A 22704-nucleotide genomic window follows, 5' to 3' on the forward strand; every position below is an offset into this window, starting at 1 on the left:
ATGTAAAATTAATTCAATTTTTCAAATTATTATTATTATTATTATTATTATTGTGAAAGGACAAGCGACTACAGTAAGTTGTTGATGGTTGTGGATGTTGTGGATGGTTAGTCCTGGGACTCCCACTAAAGATAGGTCTAGAACAATCAGTCACTTCCACCTTTATAATGAGTTTACATCCCTATCACAGTTTGCATCCAATTGTAAAGCTGCTCATTTGGATTGCTGTCCTCTAGACACAGAGGAGTGGTCATTATACCATGTACTGATTGCTCCCTGCTAAACAAAAAGCAAAGGTCTTAGCAGCCTCCCAAACTAACCATACCCACATTTTCCCCAGAGAGTACTCTTCTGGAAGGATTGCTCTGACTCCCAGTCTGCAACAAATCAAAATCTAGACTCAAAACATGCTGGTTCCAGTTCATATGCTCCTTTGCCACTATCTTCTCAAGCTTCCCCGGAGGCTAGTTGAATAAGGTCACTACCCAGTGTGCTCTGTTTAAAGGTTATCCACAATCCTCTGTCTTCTTTCAACTTGGAAGTCTACTTTTCTGGAGCTTGTGTGGGCTTAGTGAGGGTATGGTGAGTCCATCTGTGTTCCACTGCTTTCACTGCAGCCTCTGTAGTGAGTAACAGCTGAAAAGGTCCATTCCACTAAGGAGTCAATGATGATTCCTACCAGTCTTTTACCAGGATCCAGTCTCCAGGCTGAATATTGTGCACCACGAAGTCCAAGGGTTTGTGCAGCTGGGCCTCCTGCCAAAGAGACAAGAGACAGTATCTTGCCCATGTATTATCTTAAGTAAGTATCATTTATTTCCTTTTCTCCCCCAGGTTGTGTGCTACTTGGGTAGGGTGTTCTGAACAGCAACTTATTGAGGATAACCCAATGTCTCCCTTAGGTTTTACCCTTATTTGGGCCAGGCCAAAGATAGCAATCTGGCCTAAGGTAAGCTAAATTTCCATCGCTAGTTTCAGAAAGTTTTACTTTATTTCCCCATTCATTTTTTCCACCTGCCCTGAACTTTTGGGTCACCAGGAAGTATGCAGGTCCTATTGTATCTCCAATGCATCATGATTCCCTGCAACACCTTCCCTGTGAAGTCAGTTCCTCTGTCTACATCTATTGCCTCTATCATCCCATACCTAGGAATGATTTGTTCCAGGAATATCTTTGTGACAGAGCAGGACATTGCTGAAACTACACGAAATGCTTCCAGCCACCCTGTAAGCTGACTCACAATCACTAGGAGGTATTTAAGTTGCCCAGCCCTGGACATCACAGTCAAATCTACCTGGCACCACTGAAAGGGTTGCTCTGCCCAGGGTTGGTCTCCTTTTTTACCATTTGCTTTGCTTTATTACCTACTTCAACACATATCAAACATCCCTTAGTGCCTGGTTTTGCTAGGGCTAGTAGCCCTATGGTAACAAAGATTTTCATAAGGGCATCTGCTAATCCTTTGGAGCCCTAGTGGCTTCCCTCATAAAGTTGTTTCAAAACTTCTAGGACCAGTGACTCGGGTAGCTACTGTTTGCTGTCCCTGGTGAACCAGTTAGTTATTCTCTATACTGCCCCACTATTTTTTATTACTTCTAATTCCTCTGGCAGGAAACACACTTCATCCAGCAGTGGCTAGGCCACTAGGAGTAAGGGGAAGATCTTAGATACTTCTGGCAGGCTTGCTGTGCCACTTTCTGAGCTTCTTTGTCTGCCAGTCAATTATCTATTTCCTCCTACGAAAATCCAACCTGATGTCCTCTGGCATGTATTACAGCCACCGTTTGTGGTAGGTTCACCACCTTCAACAAAACAAATCACTTTGGCTTTTGAATCAGAACTGAATACTGAAATTTTATCATCAAAACATATGGTGAGATAAGCCTTTAGAAACAAGTTTTGCTTTAACTGGAACAAAACAGACCAGGCCCGTTTTCCTGCAATTCCAAGGGATCACAGAATTGTAGAAGCATTGGAAGGCTTGGGATGGAAGAGACCTCAATGATCATCAAGTTCCAACCCCCTCCCACAGGCAGAGTTGCCAACCATTAGGTCAAGTATTAGATCAGGTAGCCCAGGGCCCCATCCAACCTGGGCTTTTTGAAAAACTTCCCTCTGACATCTAATCTAAATCTTTCCTCCTTTAGTTTAAAATCATTCCCTCTTGTCTTATCACTATCTACTCACACAAAGGAAGTTGATTTCATTCTTCTTTATAATCTCCCTTTTAATGTTGAAGGCCACAATGAAGTCCCCCCCGCAGCCTTCTCTTCTCCAGACTGAACAAGTCCAGCTCCTTCAGTCTGTTTTCATCACAGAGGTACTCCAGCCAGCCCCCTGATCACCACATTCAAGCGCCTTGTTCTTTTCTTTCTCCTCATCTTAATTATGTCTGGCCCCAATATACAGAAGATGCTAAATAAAACAAGTTTATTGTCTGGAGGACGTGTATTATCAAGTGTGTCTGCTTCAGTTTGGTTGTCCTCATCCTCCAGCCTACCATAGACCAGAATCAGTTGGAAATGACTCCCTTGGCTCCCTATTTGTTGACTGAGGGGCATGACATTTCTTTGGCTGGTGCCACAGCCTTAGCAGTCTTTTTGTTAATGCCCAAACCCTTTACAACTGGCACAATGATACTCTGACAAACAGGGACTTCCAGTGGGTCCCCTGTCTCTTCTCCCATTGCCCCTGTCTCCAGGGTTTCGATATACATCCTAAAGATTTCTTCAAAAATCCCACCCCTTACAACAAAGATATATTACCCACTATAGAGTATCATGACAGTGACACAAAACACAAAAACAATATTCAATTTCCCACTTTCACACTTAATCAATTGAAAGAAAGATCCAGACATTCATTTTCCTGTGGCACCATTTTCCTGCACACCAGCTTGTGTAGCCCACGTCTTTGGGTTTAAGAGTGGTTATGTAAATGTCTTGCCAGTTTATTGCAGCTACCTTACAGATGTAGGGTGCTTCCACAGCAGTGTTTGAGTTGGTTTCTCAAGTGTACTTTCAAAGTGATTCCTCCAGCACTTCTCACTTGCTGTACTTCAGTTGTTGCAGAGCAGTTTGGTGTGCAGGCTGAATTTCCTCCTGGTGGAGCCAGACTGGCAGATGTCTGCAAATGAGGCATCCTTGGGGCATTTCAGCCACCAATGGGCCACAGGACCAAGGGCAGATGTAATCCAAAGTAAAGCTCCATAAATGTAATTGGTGTGGGTGTTGAATTTCCAGCCCCTATACTGTAATGTCATAGACTTGCTTCTGTTGCACCATACTGCTTGCTAGCAAGAGCCTAGCTGAGGGTGACATACGCATTTCAAAGCTGAAAGGAAAGCATTCAAGAAGATTTAAGCTGAAGAATAACGCCCGAGCCAGCACCAGACACTTGTTTTTGGCGAGATGAACTGTATCAGTGAAGTTGAGAGAATGAGATCCCCTGTAGAGGATCACATTCCTTTTGAAAAGGAGGAGATGGGATTCGATTTTGGGTGTTTCTAGCACCCGGGTTTCACAGGAGACAGCACAGATTGTGTAATCCTGTATTGCCCACCGCAATATTTTAGCAATCCAGAAGCAAACAGTGAAATAGGACACGCTCATCAACTAGGTGACTGACAAACACTGCAGCAATCTCGTGTTCTTCGTGTGCTTTCACAGCAGCTCCTTACCCAACCTGCCGTGGAGCGGGCTCCAGTTTTGGTAGCGCACGCATCGCTCGTTCAGCTGAGATTAGTAGTGAAGAGCACACCGTTACCTCAGCGGGACTATGCTTCTGGATAAACCCAACAACGTCCGCGATGGAGCTTTTATCATATATGATAAAACAGCACATATTTGCGCAGTACCTGCACACACCAGAACGCCCGGCTGGCAAAGCAGCGCGAGCAGCCGCCGGCGCTCAGTCCCTTTAAGGGCCACGGCGCTGTGCTGGCGAGGTGCCTGTGCCTTTAATTGCTGGCCCCGCCCCCGCCCGCCAGCCTCGCGACCCAGGCGCCCCAGGTACGGCGTGAAGTGGGGGGGTAAGGGGGTGCCTCGTGACTCGGCTCGGCCCAGCCCGGCGGCCTTGCAGGGTGCGGGGTCTCGCGGCGCTACCGGCGCCGTGGGGCTGGGGTCGGCGTCGGGCGGGGCGGGTCCGTGGCCTGCGGCCTGGCTGGCCGGCGAGGTTGGAGGCAGGGAAGGCGAAGGTTGCCAGACGGACGTCCCGCTGCCCGGGCGGCGGGCAGAACAGCCTGGCGGGTTCCGGGTCGGGGGGCGGGCTGCCGTGAGCGGGCGGGAGGGCGCTCGGCCTGACGTCGGCCCGCTGTCGTCCCGGGGCCAGGTGCAGCCCGGAGGGCTCCGGCGCCGTCCGTGCCTCGCGCCATGGCTATGAGGGAGCTGGTGGAGCCGGAGTGCGGGGGCTCCAACCCCCTTCTGAAGCTGGCCGGCCACTTCACCCAGGACAAGGCCCTGCGGCAGGAAGGGCTCCAGGGATCCCTCGGCTGGCCGCCGGGCGCTGCGGGCGCCGCCGCCGTGAGTGTCGAGGGGCGCTTCGCTCGCTGAGGGCGGCCGGGGGCGGGTGTGGGGCTGCGCTGCTTTGCGTGGGAAAGGGGCATGCTGACTTGTCTGTCTTGGTCGTAGTGGCCGTGTCTGGGGGTGCTGGCAGGATGCTGGTGGCTGTGGGGGGGTCGCATGCCTTACTGTTGCAGTGGCTAATCCGGAGGGGGTGGTGGGAAGCTTGCGCGACGTGGTGCAGGGTAGTCCTGTGCCTGTAGCTTAGACACGACAGCCAGCGCAGGGAAGTGTGGTCAGCCTGGACAGGAGGGAGAGGAGGATGTGAGCTGACTGAGGTGCTGTGTGGCAGCCCAAGCTGGTGAGATGATTGCCCACTGTTACTTCTAGGTATCCAAGCCGCTGGGAGTAGCCTCTGAAGATGAGGTAAGAACAGATGGATTCATCTCCTTATTACCTTTCTCTTCGATGCTTAATTTGCTGTTTTTCCTTGTATCTAATTTTACTCTTCTGCTGAGTCTGTTTCTTTCTTCTGCTCTGTGGCTCTACTGTTTACCTTCCATGCCGTAGATGATAAATGTTAATCTCTCACTGTCTTTGGTAGCTGGTTGGAGAGTTCCTACAAGGACAGAATGCCCCGTTACTGTCCCATGCACCCCAGACCTTTAAGATGGATGACCTGTTGGCTGAGATGCAAGAGATTGAACAGTCAAGCTTCCGACAGGCGCCTCAGCGAGGTAAGGGGAGCTGGAGTAGATGGATGCTGGAAAAGGTCTCGGTGTTGTGGTTAAACTCTTAACAAGGTGGTTGCCTCTGTTGTGAGGTTATGTGGAGCACTATTTCCAGCTTTGGACTTCCCAATACGCTGATATATTCTAATGAGTCCACTGGAGATAAGGAGATCGAATACGTGGTGTAAGAGAAAAAGCTGAAGTAGGCTTCTTCAGTCTGGAGAAGAGGTGTCTCAGGAGAGTAGGAGTGGATCTAATTGTTTTCAGCGGCAATAGTTGGGATCTTTGCACTGATAAACAGCAAGGGAATGAGAGGTAGAGGATAAGGAAATGTATTCCCTTGGTGGACAGTTCAGCACTGGAGCAGATGCTTAGGGATTCAGGGGAATCTCCAGACTTTGAGAAGTTCAGAAGTTGCTTGGTCAGTACCCTGAACTATCAGATCTAATTTCAGTGTCATTTTTTTTCCTAAGACTTGCAACTTTCAGAGATTCCTTCTAAGTAGAATCTTCTGGTGATTTTATTCTAATAAAGAGGAAGGACCTGATCAGAGATGATGATGACTACCTGAAGGTGCCTTTGAGTCCTCTCACGTTCACTTGTGTTTTTCTTCTAGCTCCAGGTGTGGCAGCCCTTGCACTGTCTGAAAACTGGACCCAGGAATTCTTGGCTGCAGCAGATACTGCTGGTGATGTCGCTTCAGATTACAATGAGGCTGACTGGTCACAGGAATTCATTGCTGAAGTGACAGGTGAAGGGTCCTTTTTGGAGTTACCATTATGATGTTGCCCAGTCATGTTCTTGCATGCAGTGTAGTTAGTGAGTTTAAAACTGGAGTAATGCTTTTGGGGCAGCCTTAAAAAGGAGCAGGGGAAAAAAAAAGACTGCTTTAGAGTGGATTAGCTAAATTGCTCACTGTGTGGTGTGGAAGCTTTTATTTGAGCGCGAGATTGTTTTATTTTCAGTTCGGGTTACTTGGAGAACTTGGGAGAAGCAGGCTACTCAAGCTGCTTTTATTAAAGTTATGGGTCAACAGATGTAATTTCTGGAGGTGCTCTGATGCTGCTTCTTCCTTACATATACTCCAGTTCCCACTATGTTTTCCCTTGGTACTAAGGTAAATGCAGTTTAGAGTGCTTTGGCCAATTTTTAAAGTGGATTTTATGAAGAGGGAGAGGAGAAATTTTTGAGGAGAAAAGTGGATTCTTGCAAGTTGGAAAAATGCAAAATGAATATTTTTGGACCAAAGTGTAAGCTTTCTGTTTTAAACAAGGTGGTAGTTTATCTGAAAAGCCGTCTTCCTTTGTGTATAGAGTTGTGTTGAATATGGTCCTTTGACCATCTAGGACTTAACCTGGATATTATGTCTAAGATTTAACTAGATTCTGTTCTGTTCCCCAGGGGTGGCCATTGTAGAAAGTCCGGTAGTTTCATTCATTGATCAGCAGTCTTGATACTCCTGGCAGTATAAGTCAGCACTTGCTGAAGTCTATGAGACAGTTGTGATGAAGAGAGAGTTCTTTCTAAATTGTGATTTTGACAGAGGCTTGTAGTGCATTGCTGATTTCCTTGACCTACATAGTATTCCTCATGGAGCAGCTGTTTAAATAATGAAGTGGAAGTAGAAAGTAAAGATGTTGCCACCACAGAGGCGCTTGTTTTAATGCTTTGCCTGTACCTAAGGCTTGATTATTATTTTTTGTTCAGGACACAGAAGAAACAGGTATTAACAATCTTTCTTTGAAGAGGTCTTTACTGCATGTGTTAGATAACAGTATGTAAAATGAAAGCAAAATCTGAAGTTAATCTTAGTGATGTTCTGCTTATCTCACTCTTCTTTCCCTGTCCTAATGTCCTATGCAGATCCACTGTCTGTATCTCCTGCCAAGTGGGCAGAAGAATACCTTGAGCAGTCAGAGGAGAAACTGTGGCTGGGGGAATCAGAAGACCAGTCAGTAGCAGATAAATGGTGAGTCTCTAGTCTCAAGATCAGTTATTGCTGCTAGGCTTCTGCATGGATGAAGGTTAGACAGATGGTAGAGAAACATCTTGAATGTTTTTGAATCACTTACCTAGACAGTGTTTTCAGACCTTAGCTTTAGAGAAGGAAAAAATGATGCTTACGAGATCACTATTTTACCTGATTCTAGTTCCTGGAAATGCTGTGATCTTGTAGTCTAATATAATTGCATAGGTAGTGAAAAGCTCCTTAATGTGATTTCAGGAGTTATTGCAGTAACTCCTACTCAAGCAGAATTTGTTTTCTGCTCCTCAATAGATGCATTTTGAGTTTTAGAAATCTCAAGTGCTAGATCCAATAGTTGTAGACTTTAGTCACTTCATTCTCCTTATTGGGCAAACTGCATCAAGCTTTTCCTTTGCATATTTCTAGATTTGGCCATTCAGATAATATTTTCAAGTATTTCTGTGTGGTAAAGATCAGTCTATTACTAAAAATCTTCTCTGTATAGGTACTTGTGGACTGTAGTCATGTTTTTCAGGTAGCAAAATGTAAGCAAGCATTTGAGCTACTTAGATCTTTCTCTAAAACAGACTATGCATATTTAGATACTTTTTACTCCTGGCTTTTGCTTTTTTTGGTATCTTTTTGCAAATGTTGAAGTTACTAAGTTACTGCCTCCTGTTCCAGTGACTTTGCCAAGACTGACAGTACAGGTTACACCTAGAATTGGTTCTATCCCACTTCAAGCCATACAAAACTATGTGCTTTCTTTGAGCCCTTGATCTCTTTCAGAGTTGCTGCTTTTTCAAAATGCTGTTGTGCTTCCATGAAAACAGCCGACTTTCTTTGTTCCTGTGATGTTCCTGTATGAGGCTATGATTGATGGTGCCAATACTTGTGGTACTTGATAGCATGTCTGTGTCAGTCTTTTGCAGGCTTAACCTAGCAGTAATTTTGAATTTTTACAGATGATTTATTCAATCTGAATCACTCTGAACTCCAGAATCTGTTAGGAGTCTGTTGCCTACCCCATTCAGTGGGCTGTTAATGAAAGAGGTTGCTGTTCCCTAGTTTCAAACTATTTCTTTCCCTTTAACTGCTTCTTTTAAAAAGGTATGAGGAATATCAACCTGAAGATGATCTTAAGAAAACTGCTAGTGATTTTCTTTCTAAAGTGGATGATCCAAAACTCAACAGTTCTGAGGTGAGGAATTCTGTGACTGGGGCTGACAGGTATCTAATGTGTCGAAAGGGTTTGGAGAAGAAGGGGGAAGGCAATAAAGGAATAAAAGCCTGCTATCCAGTGCTTTCACTTCTTCTGTTTCCTAGAAGTTCAGCCCTTCAGTTCCCACAAAATGCTCTATCTTTCTGTAACTGCACTGTGGTGAAGTGCTTTCCTGCCTGCTTTTCTGGCCTTCTGTGCTCACTTTGCAGAGAGAAATCCTATCTGCAAAGAAAGAAGGGGGGCGTAGATAGAAAAGTTTTTGGCAAAGCGTCTGCCCAGCTCCACCCTTGTTTCATTTCTTTGCCACAGTTCCTAAAGTTTGTCCGCCAGATCGGAGATGGCAGGGTATCGATCGAAGCTAATCAGGTGACCCACAGAGACCAAGATCAGGCAGAGCAATGGGCAGCTGAGTTTATGCAGCAGCAGGTAGGAGCCCCAGCCCTGTGTGCGCTGAAGGAGGAAGGGTCTTTGTGACAGTGCACAGTCTGTGAGTGAGGGATAATGAATGGCAAGTCTGAATTTCAGCAATGCTTTACTTACTAATGACTAGGCTGTGGGAGGTAAGGGAGGGACTGTTGGACTTGTCAGAGCAAAGTCTAGCCAGATGCTGGGAAGATACCTGGGCACTGTCAGTGTTCTCATCTTCTGTAGCACGTGGGAGGAAGGAATTATCCAAAATAACTCCTCTCTATTTTTCAAGGCCATCAGTTCTTGCTGATGGGAAGGAGGGGTCATCGCAGACCCTCCAGCACTTTTGGGATGTGCACTGAGGTTACCAAACTCTAAAAAGAAAGGTGTGTTTCTGTTTCCAAACTCCCAGGGGGCATCCGATGCCTGGGTGGATCAATTTGCGCGATCTGGGAACATGTCAGCTCTTGATACGGAATTTGAGCAGGCAAAGACTGCTGTGGAGGTAAAGCTGAAGGAGGAGGAGGGCTGGGGTAACATCTGAGAGCCCATGACAGGGTTAACTCTCCTTTGCATGTTCTGAGGGGGGCTAGAAACATTTAAGAGGGCATGCTTTGCGGTTTTTGTAGAGCTCAGTTAAAAGTTGAGTACGCCGGTCACTTTCTGTTCTCCCTTCAGTCAGATGTGGATTTCTGGGACAAACTTCAGGCAGAATGGGAGGAGATGGCCAAGAGAGATGCAGAGGCTCACCCTTGGCTTTCTGATTATGATGACCTCAGCTCTTCTTCATATGACAAGGTAATAGAGGACAGGGTTTCCTAGCTCTGTGGTGAACTGCCTTGAGGAAACTGGCAGGTTGTCTGCTTTGCAGGTGAGTTCCATAGATCCCCAAATGCTGTTAAGATTTCTTCTTGTGCTGTTATTTACTGTTGCATGTGCCCTTATTCCAGGTTAGCTGGGAGTTAAATACTGTTTTCGTTTGTTCTGATCTGCATATGCTGTCTAGCTCTTGTTCACTACCAAGTGCCAGTTAATGCTGGGATTGCTTGCAATGAGTGCAAGCGCCCACTCCCACCCAGAGCTGGTAAGCTAAACACCAGCTATTTAGTCACTGTTGCAGTTTACCTCATGTCTGATATAGTCTAAGATTCAGAGGAATCTTTCAGGATAGAGCAGGCAGAAAGAAGAGCTGCTTTTCTCTAATCTGCTACAAGCTAGTAGACAGAGTGAGGTTGCTACTTGCTCTGTGACTTGAGTGTTCCTGATGCTGCTGGACCAGACTGTGATATCCTTAGAAAGTGCTTTTCTGCCTAGCATCACCTGGCATTAGCCCTTTGCTTGTTTCTGCTGCTAGGGTTACCAGTTTGAAGAAGATAATCCCATGAGAGATCATCCTGATGCATTTGAAGAAGGGCGAAAGCGCTTGGAGGAAGGTGACCTCCCCAATGCTGTCTTGCTGTTTGAGGCTGCAGTGCAACAGAAGCCAGATCATATGGAGGTGAGTGAGACTAATAGTAACAGGCCTGGGCTTGGTGTCCTTCTTGGATCCTTTACCTTTGAGGTGTCAGGGTGCGTGTGGAAAGCTCGTCAATCAGCTGTGCAAGACATATGAAAACGTGTCACTTGTTTCCAGCTCTGGATATGTAGCTGGTGTGTGTGAATCCTGAAAAGGATGGTAGGCAAGAAGGTTTAGGGCTGAAGTCAGATACACTAAGTCTTTTGCTCAAAGCTGTGTAAAGTCATAAGAATGCATGCATGAAGCCAAGATAAGCTCTTAAAGAGATAAGTTGCTTTTGTGAAAGACTTTATTGGCTTTGTGAGCCTGGAGGTGCTTGTGATAGTGGTAATGGCAGTCTTTAATATGGGTATTAAAAGCAAATTCTTAGCAGTTAGCTGAACTAGAGGTTGTGGTTAGGACCTGGATCTGTGAGGAAATGTTACTCAAAAGGATTGAGAGATGGCATGAGTGTCTCCAAAGGCTTTATTTGAAGTTGTGGACCAGAAAATGATTTTTAAGCTGAGACGTGTTCCAGCAGTTAATTCAGTGAACACTTCCTCCATAAAACTTCAGCTTCTGTAGGATGGATTAAGAAATAGTTTATGCCTTTCTTCAGAAGTATAAATATTCTCAGGAGGACAAGATGGAGTGCAAACATGCATGTGCTGCTGTCTGTTTCTGGAGTGCTTATGTCAGAAGAGCCAGGGATGTTAAATTCTCATTGGGACTGATTCAAGTCCTCTCTGAATAGTAATTGGAAAGTAAGCAGATGTTCTGAAAATCTACTCTTGCTTTGAAGTGGTCAAGAGGTAATCCTTGAGAACTGGACAGTCTCTCAAACTATTGGGGCTGTGGGCTAGGCATAATAGCTGAGGCCTTAGGAGTAGGAATCTTGAACCTTTCTGGCTAGCTATACTGAGGAATGTTCTGAATTCTTCTACTGTAACTCTGCAGAAAGTACAGGAAGTCAAGTTCAGATGGTACAACGGTAGACTTGTACTTTTTTTTTTTGCTGCAAAGGAAATTCCACAGTCACCTTGGTCCAAAGTTCAGCTTTGTTGGATCTCAGCTCTTTTACTCTCAGAACGTTATGCTGTTATGACTGGTGAGCTCCATGTGGCAGCTAGTCTTGTGGTGAGGCTTTAGGGATTTGAGGCAGTAAACGTAGACTGCCTGTTGCTTGTAGTGGCTGGCAATTGCAGTATGTCTGCTTCTCCAAATGCCTTCCTTCTTTGAGGCAGTTGACACTGCACTTTATATGACTTAAGTTCAGAAAGCAGTTACTTCATGCTGACAAATCCAGCAAGGAATCTAGCTTACTTATGGGCAAGGGTTGTGGTCATCAATGTAAGGTGAATGGATACTTACTGTGGATTTAGCACTTTAAATATTCCATATGTCAATTGCCTGGAAATTGAAGGGTTTTTTTAATGTACTAGTGTCATGATGATTAAAGAGCCAATAAAATAACAGTGCTTCTGCTTTGTAGTCAATTTTCTAAAATTTTTACTTGCTAATGGGCTGTATATACACAAGTATATTCAGCTGCCTGCCTTGAAGGTCTCATTATTAGCACTGTTGCTATACAGTTTCCTTTTTAGGAAAGCTGAGATCTGCTTTTCCCTCCTTCCTGTGTTGTTTGACCACAGTTAAAAGCTAAAGTTAGTCATTGTGCAATTTTAAAGGGTAAAACTGCAAATAGTTGCTTTATGGTAGCTCTCTAGGTACACATTCACTTCTTTTCACCAAAACTTCAGTTTCATTGTCCTTGATAGCATATGAACCAGAAAGCCTATATATCTTTCCAGATTAAATTTATAGGTGTGTGTTGCTAATGTATAAGGGCTGCTCTGAAAGTAATGCTCCTATTTTATCACATCGGCCTGTGATATCAGAGGTGGATGTTGGTAGGATGGCAGTAGAGGTTGAACAGTATTCTGTTAAGTTTTGTTGCCTTGTGGCAGATGGCAGCACAGAGACAGTCTGACAAAATGGCATCTGACATGGAAATGTATATGAAGCAAAGGTATTTGTGTTTAATCTCAGATCTAATCTCTGTGCCTGTTTATTTTTTCTGCATCTGAGGAAGTCTGACTTTATGTATCTTTATTTCCTTCAGGCCTGGCAATATCTGGGAACCACCCAAGCAGAGAATGAACAGGAACTCTTGGCAATCAGTGCTCTCAGACGGTGAGTGTTGCAAAAGATCTGAACAGCAGTCTTTATCTTGTGCATAATGCCCCAAGGACCATGTAGCTAATGTTGTGTGTTCTGTTTTGATTGTGTTATCACCTGTAGCTGGATTTCTTGATTGAATATGGTAGTTTCTCTTTCTGTGACCTACAGGTGCTTGGAACTGCAGCCTGGTAACCTCACAGCACTTATGGCTTTGGCAGTCAGCTTCACCAATGAGTCCTTGCAGAAGCAGGCATGTGAGACCCTGCGGGACTGGCTCCACCATAAACCAGCCTATGCTCACCTACTGGAGAAGGAACCAGAGGAGAATGCCTCCGAGACAAATCTTGGGACTTCCAAGCGTGTACTAGGGTCCCTGCTGTCTGAGTGAGTTGGGGGTACAAATCTTAGCCTTCAGATGAAAAGTGTTTTGGAGGATTGGGGCTGGGTTGGGCAGGTGTTAGATTGGGCAACCCTAGGTCAGCTTGTTCTACAGTATACAAATGTCCTTGTTCCATGCTTTTCCAGCTCACTTTTTGTGGAAGTCAAAGAGCTGTTCTTAGCAGCTGTGCGCAGCAACCCCTCAACTGTTGATCCTGATGTTCAGTGTGGCCTGGGTGTCCTTTTCAACCTTAGTGGCGAATACGAGAAGGCTGTGGATTGCTTCAGTGCCGCACTTAGTGTGCGCCCCAATGTAAGAAAGGGCAGAGTGGGGGTGCTGGAGGTACCTAGAGTTTTGTGGGTGGAGGTGCTGTGTGTATGAGAGGTACATCTTTTGAAGTAGAGGAGCAAGGCAGACACATCGGTTAGGAAGGGATGGCCTGGAACTCAAAAAGAGCCAGTTTGGCTTAGTCTTTTGTCTCTGTCCCCTTTTCCAGGATCATCTCCTATGGAACAAGCTTGGTGCCACGCTGGCCAATGGGAATCGCAGTGAGGAAGCTGTGGCCGCATATCGGCGGGCACTGGAGCTCCAGCCAGGATATATCCGGTCTCGATACAACTTGGGCATCAGCTGCATCAACTTGGGTGCCCACCGGTGAGCAGAGGATGTGCAAATCTGCTGTGGCCTATGAGTTTGCATATCTGTGTGGGAGAGAGACTGTGATAGGTTACTAGGATAGTGCTGTGCTGCCTGCAGCCTTCTGGTAATGATAGGCAGACAGTGAATGAGTAGAATCTGCCCTGAGAAGATATCAGGCAGATGCACTTGGAATGGAGACCATCTGGACTTGAATTCCTGATAAGGGGGAAAGGGAGATAACTAGGAGTTTTAGAGCGGGGAAGGATGTGCTGAAGAGGGGGAAACTGTTGTAAAGGGGAAGGAATAGCAGTTCAGAAGCAAATGGGGAGGGAATATGAGATGTACCATCTCCAGTAAGCATGTGTATGTTCTCATGTTGACAGTGAGGCTGTGGAGCACTTCTTAGAGGCTTTGCACATGCAGCAGAAGAGCCGAGGTCCACGGGGGCAGCAAGGCGCTATGTCTGACAACATCTGGAGCACCCTCCGCATGGCCCTCTCCATGCTGGGGCAGAGTGACCTGTATGGGGCAGCTGATGCCCATGACCTTCCCACGCTGCTTCAGGCATTTGGCCTCCAGCAGTGACTCTGGGATCAGCTTCCCTGCGAGTGCAGGTTTGGCTCAACCCAGCAGTGACCTTCTCTAGGGAGAAAATGTTCACTTGGGTTCACACACCTTTGCTCTATTAGGGCAGATCACTTGCAACTGTTTTGTTGTTTTTTTTTTAATTTCCTGCTGAAGTGTGCAATTTCCCCTACCTGTTTGTGACCTGAGCATCTCTGTGTGGTTCACTTTATCACATCCATGGCTGACAGACACTCTGCTGCCAGGCAGATGGTCAAAGTGGGGAAATGGGAGGCTTTCCCAGATTGCATCTGCAGTGGTGCCCATTTTGGCTTTAAGACTTCATAGTAGCCATCTGGAGAGAGTACCTGCTGGACATGTTTCAAAGGCAGGCTGCTTTGGTGGGATAAGATTGGCATTAAGTGAAGCAGTGGGGGAAAAAAACAATTCTGGATTTGAGTATGCTCCCCCCATGTATGTGCTTGTATGTGTATGTATGTGGGTTGCTAGGGAAAGCTGAGGGCAGCAGTCCCTTTTTCTTGGGTGTGATTTATGATAGAGTCAGATGATGATTTCTCATTTGGGAACCTCTGAGAGCAGAGTAGTGTACTTGTGCTATGGACGTGAGTGGACCGTAGGGGTAAAAGGAGGTCCCAGAGTTCAAATTTGAGACGATGTGATAGGAATAAAAGCCTAACTATAACCTCCCCTCCCAGAATATGGTGGGGAAAAGGTCAAGTCTTAATTTTCTTGATTGTCTGTCATGGTTTTTACTTTGTGCAGAAGTCCCCCATCTTGACTGTAACTAAATCTTGTTCATTATAAATATCTGTATATGATTCTGCTGGGGAAAATGTTTTTTAATTGTAAAATATTTTGTATAATAGGGGAGAGAATTAAAATTGCCAAAATTACATCTTTCTCTGTGCATTTGTTGAAGCTGCATGCGGTGGGTGGTGTAGTACTCTGCAGGTACAGGCCCACTGGAATGAGAAACATAAATCTGCATCTTTGTCTCCCTTTTCCACCCAGATTTTGTTTTATTGATAGCTCATGCAAATGAAGCATTAAGGACCTCATTTTGCTGTAGCCTCAGGCTTCAACAGAAGATGAGTTTTCTGTGAGCCTGCAGAAGAGCTTCCCTGTGGCTTCATCAAGGACAGATCTTGCCTGACCAATCTGGTGGCCTTCTCTGATGGAGTGATGGCTTCGGTGGACAGAGGAAGGGTGATGGATGTCATCTACCTGGACTTTTGCAAAGCCTTTGACATGGTCCCTCACTGCATCCTTCTCTCTGAATTGGAGAGGTATGGATTAGAAGGATGGACTGTTCGATGGAGTAGGAATTGGCTGGCTAGGTGCAGTCAGAGGGTTGTGATCAATGGTTCTCTGTCAGGGTGAAGGCTGGTCATAAGCGGCGTCCCTCAGGGATCAGTCTTGGGACCACTGCTCTTCAACATCTTCATCATTGACATAGATGATGGCATCGAGTGCACCTTCAGCAAATTTGTGGATGACATCAAGCTGAGTGGTGAAATTGATATACTGGAAGGAAGGGAAGCCATCCAGAGGGACCTGGACAGGCTGGAAAAGTGGCCCCATGAAAACCTAATAGGTTCAGTGAGGCCAAGCGCAGGGTGCTGCACTTGGGTCAGGGCAATCCCAGGTATTTATACAAACTGGGCAAAGATCTCCTTGAAAGCAGCCCCTGCGGAGAAGAACTCGGGGTCCTGGTGGACAGAAGAAGCTGGACATGAGCCAGCAGTGTGCACTTGCAGCCTGGAAGGCCAACTGTGTTCTGAGCTGCATTAAAAAAGGGGTGGCCAGCAGGTAGAGGAAGGTGATTGTCTTCCACAGACCTGGGCAGTACTGTGCCCAGGTCTGGAGCCCCCAGTACAAGAAAGACACAGAGCTCTTGGGATGAGTCCAGAGGAGGGCCACTAAAGATGATCAGAGGGCTGGAACACGTCTCCTATGAAGAAAAGTTGAGGGAACTGGGCTTGTTTAGCTTGGAGAAGAGAAGGCTCTGGGGAGACCTCATTGTGGCCTTCCAGTACTTGAATATAAATTCCAAGATGAACATGAGGGGGAATGGCTGTTTACAAGGGTGGTTAGTGATAGGACAAGGGGGAATGGTTTTAAACTGAGACAGAAGGTTTAGCTTAGATATTAGGAGGAAGTTTTTCACACAGAAGGTGGTGACACACTGGAACAGGTTGTCCAAGGAGTTTGTGGATGCCCCATCCCTGGAAGCATTCAAGGCCAGGCTGGATGTGGCTCTGGGCAGCCTGGTCTACTGGTTGGCAACCCTGCATATAGCAGGGGGGTTGAAACTAGATGATCATTGTGGGCCTTTTCAACCCAGGCCATTCTATGATTCTCTGGAAAGCTCACTTTGTTTTTTCCATGTTTAGGCATATAGGTCACTGTAACACTTCATTTTTCTACATTTATCACTTCTTTGAGGAATCTGGCTGCTACTGTAGTCAAGACCAGGAACACTTATTCTTCCTGTGCCACTGAGCATCTGTTCATTCATACCTTCTTCATACCTATGTCTTCCAGGCTTGTTTTTCTCATTCTATATTATCTATACAGTAACAGTGAGGAGCAGAAAGTATGTGCAAGGAGCAGTACTTGGTCTGTGTTTTCTAAACCCTTAGCTTCTCTTTCTCTCTCATTTAGCACTGTGGCCCTGAAACCTGCATGTACTGTGGTAAAATTGCTGTAATGCCTGCAAAACAATTTACTGCCTGTGCTAGCTAGAAGAGTGAAAGATGCTGCTTGTGCTTTCCAGTTACATGCTCTCCTCCTGGTCAGAGATGCACCTTTCGCTTTTTAGTGATTTCTATCTTTCTGCTGGACCCTTCTCTGCTTGTGGAAAAAAAAAGTGTATGCTATTTATTACCTGCAGTCCATGTGTTCTACCTTCTTGCCCTATATTCTTCTCTGTGCACACTCCCACTTTCCCTGCTTTGCCTTCTCTTTTTCTCATTCAAGTGCCATTAATACTTATCTCCTTGTTCCTTGATTGTCAGTTTCCCTCTCCATTTTGCTTAATCTCTTGACTTGTTTGGTGTTCTTCCCTACCGCATTACCTCTTGCCTGTGCAGCTAGAGATGCCAACACTTGTTCTTTGGATGAATGAAGGTTGAGTTGCATCTGACCTCACCACTTCTAACCTTGATCTGTTAAGAACTGTCTTCTATAATTATTTCTGTTAGGAAGAGCAGCTGGTTGATTGTATTTCTGGTAGCAGTTTACACCTTTTGCCTACTCTCTTCAACTTTGTATATCCAACCACCTTCAAACTATATTTACATTGCCTTCCACATCCTCTGAATGTGGGGGAGGGAGCAGAGCCTAGAGTTTCATTTCCAGCCGAACTCATCTCTGCTGCTAAACCTTGCTGTCCAGTGGGGATAGGTAGTAGCACTGAGGATTTTAGATTCACAAAAGGGTAAAGCAGTGAGGATTTTTCGGAGGTCTGTAGTCCAAAGCCCTGTTGAGACCAGGCCTGGTATGAATGCTGTATCAGGTGGCTAAGGGCATTATAAGTAATTGTGCTCTGCAATTTCTATTACCACTTATTTGGTACTTTTTCTAATAGATAAAACAGTGGTGGCACCTGCTACCACCAAAGCCTTGTCAGGAATCCCAGCATGCCCTTATTTGATTTTTACCAATTCTATGGATATCATGGGCCCCAAACTAGACCTTTCACTAGGCATGAGGTCAAAAGATGGTTCAATACGTGTCCTTTCACCTATACTTCTCAGTGTGTTTCTGTTGTATTCTGTATTTTATTTGCTTTCTAAGGCCCCAAGAGGTCCTAGAAGCTTCTGTCTCTTTGTGTTTACTAACTGAGGAGGCACCAGAAAATGAAAATTTATTCTTTCGAGATCTCATATTCCATAGTGCTTTTTAATATCTTCCTTATTGTCAAGGAAAATATGCTGCTGTTGTATACTTTGCTTTACAACTGCTTTTTCCTTATCTTATGTTTTTGATCTTTGCTGTGATCCTGAATTCCCTTGAGTTCCAGCCTCCTATTTTGCATTGAAGGCTCTTCCATCTTTTGACTGTGTGTGACGAAGTCTTTTCAGTTCTGAAGGGGCCCAGAGCCATACTTCTCTAGAAGAATACTCTGGGACTGGTAACTTGGAGTGTTCCTTGAAAGAGTCCAAGGGCAACCATATAGTGGGGTACTCTTTCTTTCTCCAGGAATATGCTGCTTACAGGCTACCTGTAATATATGCTTTGGTGAATTTATTCCTTGAGTGTGTCATCTTGGTTTTTAAACCAGCCGATGCTTTTAATCTCTGCAGTGATGTATGCCCAGAAGATCCATATTTAGACATGGAAAGTATTTTATTTTGTTTTGAGCCTGTGGCCTTTCCTTTTGTAGTCCCCTACTTCCTAGTACTGCATGATGTGGCAAATAATGGCTTTGGGATCAACCAACTTTAGTTTTACTCATCTCTTTTGCTCTCTTCTTTAGTGGATCCTTTCTAAATAGAATGGTTTTTTAGCACAGCCAATGTCTTCCCAAGGGGATCTCTTCCCCTTGCTCTGTACTTCTTGCTTCCTTATCTTTTTCACTTTTACTGTACTCTGTGCCCAAACTTGCCTCAGGCCCTGAACACAAACACCACGCCATTTTCTCCTCCTTTGAATCAATCCCAGGTGCCCAGATGTCTTTTGGCATGCAAATCTGTTCCTGTGGAAGAATGGAAAGCAGAGTGTGCTTGCCCACCTGCAGCAAAAGAAGCCAGCAGGACAGGATGCTTTGTCAAAACAGACTCTGACAGCTTCTCCACTTAGTAATAGCTTGTTCACAGGAGTTTCACTGCTCACACACAAAAGAGAGAGAACTTTTTGCTGTTCAACATTACACCTAATGTGGCAAAGACTTGTTTGGTATTTTCAGATGCGTTCAAATGCCTGATTTGAGGCATTTGGAACCTTAAAACCCTGTGTCCATACCATTACTCTTCTGGGAGTCTACACCATTACTCTTTTGTTTGGATGTCCAGAGGTCTCCTGAAAATCTGATGCTGAAAAGGTAGTTTCTTCAAGTGTCTTTGCATGTGTCTTGTTGCATTTTTAAAGCAGAAGTGACACCTAGTGTTGAGTTGAGGGCAAGTCATTGTCTATCATGTTTGTACATGGACCAGGATGCTGAACTGGTTAGGAGAGCAACTAAGACTGTGCAATGTGTGAGAAGGACAAAATGCTGGATACGTTTTCTGAATGTGATACTTTTGTGAGCTTGAAAGTCTTTCTTAACCAAATGGGGTGCTATAAAGCTAGGACCTTGCGGGTGTCTGTGGCTTTTTTTTTTCTAGTGTTGGGCACCTGGTTAGTCTAAGCCTTTATGTTTGTAGTTTCCAACGTGGCAACCATGCTACGGATACCCATTTGCACATTTGTTAAACACAGGGACAGAAAACAGTCCTGCTGGGCTTCTGACATTTTGAACTAAAACAATTATTCACTGAGTTTCTTTTCTTTTCCTTCATCTCAGAAGAGGACATCTTGGGAAGGAGATAATTAGAAAAACTCTTCCCTTTCTTTGCTGGCTCATTGATCTTGTCAAGCAGGACTTACAAAGCTTTTGTCAGTCTGTATTTGTTGTGCCTCTTTCCGATGCATCTTTTGTGGAGTTGAGTGCTGTGAGTGGATTTGCAGCACCTGTCCAGTAGGTGTTATTGTCCCTCCTTCAGCTGTAATAGTAGTGTTGTTCAGTCCAGTTTACTTAGCACTGGCAAAGGGGGACTGCAGCAAACAGAGAAAATCGATAAATTAAAAAAAGAGTCTGTGTAAGATACAGTTATCAAATGCCAAACCCTTGATTTGTCTTTTAGTGGGTAGGCTGTTCACAGCTGGGTATTCTGTGGTCTGGTCATATGTTGTGTTTTCAGGAACTTTTTTTCCCCAAGAAACAGAAATCTGATCCGGAAGTGCAAAAGAGACTCTCTCGCAAAGAATTGTTTGACCACCACTAGCTAGCACCAAAAGAAGAACAAACCAAAACCTCTTCCAATATAACACCGTCCTGGTGCCTTGCATCCACAACTACCAAGAAAAAATAGCAGATAGGAAATGGGGAGATGCAGTTTGTGTATAATTACCACCCTCCCTGCCTACCACCCCCCACTATAAAGTAAGGAATAAGAAAAGATGAGTAGTTATGGAGATGAAAGCTAAGGTATCCATCGTGGCAAAGAAGGTACTTGGCTAAACAACCTACTATTGAAATAGTGTGATCTTGAAGCAATCGGTGAGGTGATTAAGCTATATTTATTGAACCTGGCATTAAAAAGACTAGAGGAGAGTCAAGTTTCTGTCTGTCACTACCTAAAGAGGGTGTTGGGTAGCGGAACAAGAGTCGCTTGTGGTACATAACAAAAAGACAGGAAGCAATGGAGGTGACAGAAACCGGTTGTAGAATAGGAAATTCTGTCTGGACATTAATGGAAAGTCATCTTCTGAGAGTGGTTCATCACTGCCCAGCTGGGCAGTCTCTGTCCTTTGGAGATGTCTGGAAATAGCCTGGACCAGACTCCTTGCTGCTTTGAGGTGCTGCTGATCACCTGCTGCTGAAGTCTGAGGTAGGATTTGACATTGCAAAAAGCCTCTGTCTCTGTAGTGAGAACCTGGTAGTGTTTCTACTGGAATTTCATTCTCCTGTGCAACAGCAGTCTTTGTTTCCTGTCCTTGCTCACCCTGAATGAGTAATGATTGTCTATTTTTGTTATGTACTCTAAGACTTACAGATGGAAAAGCAATGTGCCAGCATGCTGCAGTATTTTTCAGACGGAATAAAAGCAATGCTTTTAATATGGGTCATGCTGCCAGGTCCTCTAAAAGCATTTTGCTGCTTTCTTTGTTTGTTTGTTTTTAATATTTGGAGTAGATCCAGGCTTATGATGAAGTCTTCCTTCTGGATACTAGCACATCTTGCTAGACTTGATCTGAGATGGATTTTCATGAAAGCTATACTTTTTCCAGTGTGTTCATCTTTTGCTGTTACTTCTTATGACTTTCTGTATGTTATGTTATTTGACAGTCTTTTTGCAGGCTGTGTGGCTGACATGAATTTACAACTCAACTTGCTTAAAAGTGGACAGGCTGTGGAGATGTACCTGAAATGTGAAGCAGCTGTGTGCCAACGCCAGCAGGGAAAAAAAGAGTCACTTGATGAATATTTTAAAATCACTTGCTTTTCAGTGTGATGATGAGTCTAAAGTAGGGTAGAGTCTCTGTTTTCACCCTATGGTTATTTACTGCTCGATTGCTTGTTTTTGAAACAGCATGCCAGTTGGATGAAGAAAAATATTAGGGTTGCCAATGGTCAGGATTTGTTATCTTTTATCACTACTACTGGATCTAGATAATTTGGGCTGATTATTATACTTGGATTGCTTTGAAGTTGTATGTGTAAAACTTTCCTGTTTTGTTCCCCCCCCCAAAAAAAAACAACTAAATTCGTCATCAGAAACAATTGGTCCAGAGACACCTTTGCTAATATGCAGAGCCTTTTCAAGCAAGCAGATAGATCTGATACTTGAAGAAAAATGCAATGGTTATGCTTTGTGGTCCATAGGTTCCAGGTGAGGACTCTCACTTCTTGGAAATGGCTTCTATGTTGTCACACTGTTTGAGTCAAGTAAGGATCGTTCCTTGGTCAGTCTTCTGTTCATTTTTCATAATTGTGGGCTTTTTGTGTTTTGTTTGTGATTTTGTTATTGTTTTTATTTATTTATTTTAACCAAGGTACCTGTGGGGTTTTCTTAACAAGGTGTAGTGGGAGGGAGGAGAGGATATGGAGTTGGACAAAGTTGAATTTGATTTTTCTACTATTTTACCTTTTCCAAAATGGTTTTGAAAGGGAAGCAGAGCATAATTGCCATCCACAGCTTCAAGTTAAATTGTTTTATCCACCTGCAAGGTAGTGGAAAATAGACTACAGCAATATAATGATAATGAAGTCAACCAAAGAAGAAACAAAAGCATGAGTTCTAGTCAAGAAAAAAAAAAACAATTGTGTGAAAAATATAAAAATCCTGAAGTCATTTTTGTTCCAAACCAGAATAAATCTTCATTTGTTTGCATGCTATATTTTTTGTATAGTATCGTTCCGTTCTGCATGTCTTCAAAAACTTTGTATGTTCATCTCCCTCATTCTTCTCTTTTGTACTCTGAGGGCGGGGGGGAAAAAAAGGGTTTTGTTTTTTTTCTATTTTCGTCATATTCTTTTTTTTTTTTAAACTGATTTTGAGTTGTTTTTGTAGACTGGGGAAAAACACAAAATGTTTGGTTAACTTCATTATCTGTTAGAAGGAAAAAAACACTGTAAATATTCATTACTCAATAATAATATTTAATAAACAGTCTCCATCTCTTAGCTCCCCCTGTGGCAGTCTCCTTTGTTCAATGGCTTACTTCTCTGTGCTGAAGGCATATGTAAATGAGACAAGAGGTTTTGCAATCTATTTTCTTTTTATCCCCAAAGCACTAGGACAGATGGCCTTTGATACCAAAGGCTCTTTTCTTCTGTGAGCTTATGAGTCCATATGTAAAGATTTTTGGCAAGGATTTGTGTCAGCCCATCTC

At 44.4% G+C, this 22704-nt stretch overlaps 1 protein-coding gene across 4 annotated transcripts; it reads left to right on the plus strand.

Annotated features, from left to right (window-relative positions):
• The first annotated feature begins 3948 nt into the window (after positions 1 to 3948).
• On the plus strand, positions 3949 to 15007 carry PEX5 (peroxisomal biogenesis factor 5). 4 transcript variants are annotated; one of them, XM_031610256.2, is made up of 16 exons: positions 3949 to 4011; positions 4331 to 4521; positions 4891 to 4926; positions 5105 to 5237; positions 5848 to 5982; positions 7095 to 7200; positions 8308 to 8398; positions 8729 to 8845; positions 9240 to 9332; positions 9506 to 9625; positions 10182 to 10325; positions 12445 to 12515; positions 12672 to 12887; positions 13029 to 13194; positions 13379 to 13536; positions 13905 to 15007. In XM_031610256.2, exons 2-16 carry the CDS (start codon positions 4372 to 4374, stop codon positions 14104 to 14106), a joined length of 1938 nt encoding a protein of 645 aa, XP_031466116.1. In that variant the 5' UTR covers positions 3949 to 4011; positions 4331 to 4371; the 3' UTR covers positions 14107 to 15007. The 4 variants fall into 4 exon arrangements, with proteins under 4 accessions (XP_031466116.1, XP_031466117.1, XP_031466115.1 ...); XM_090149299.1 differs by lacking the exon at positions 3949 to 4011 and adding an exon at positions 4067 to 4082; XM_031610255.2 differs by lacking the exon at positions 3949 to 4011 and having other exon boundaries at positions 4044 to 4521.
• Positions 15008 to 22704: the final 7697 nt, after the last annotated feature.

The sequence above is a fragment of the Phasianus colchicus genome, chromosome 1, assembly GCF_987193195.1.
Source record: "Phasianus colchicus chromosome 1, bPhaCol1.hap1.1, whole genome shotgun sequence".
Classification (NCBI taxonomy): Eukaryota; Metazoa; Chordata; class Aves; order Galliformes; family Phasianidae; genus Phasianus; species Phasianus colchicus.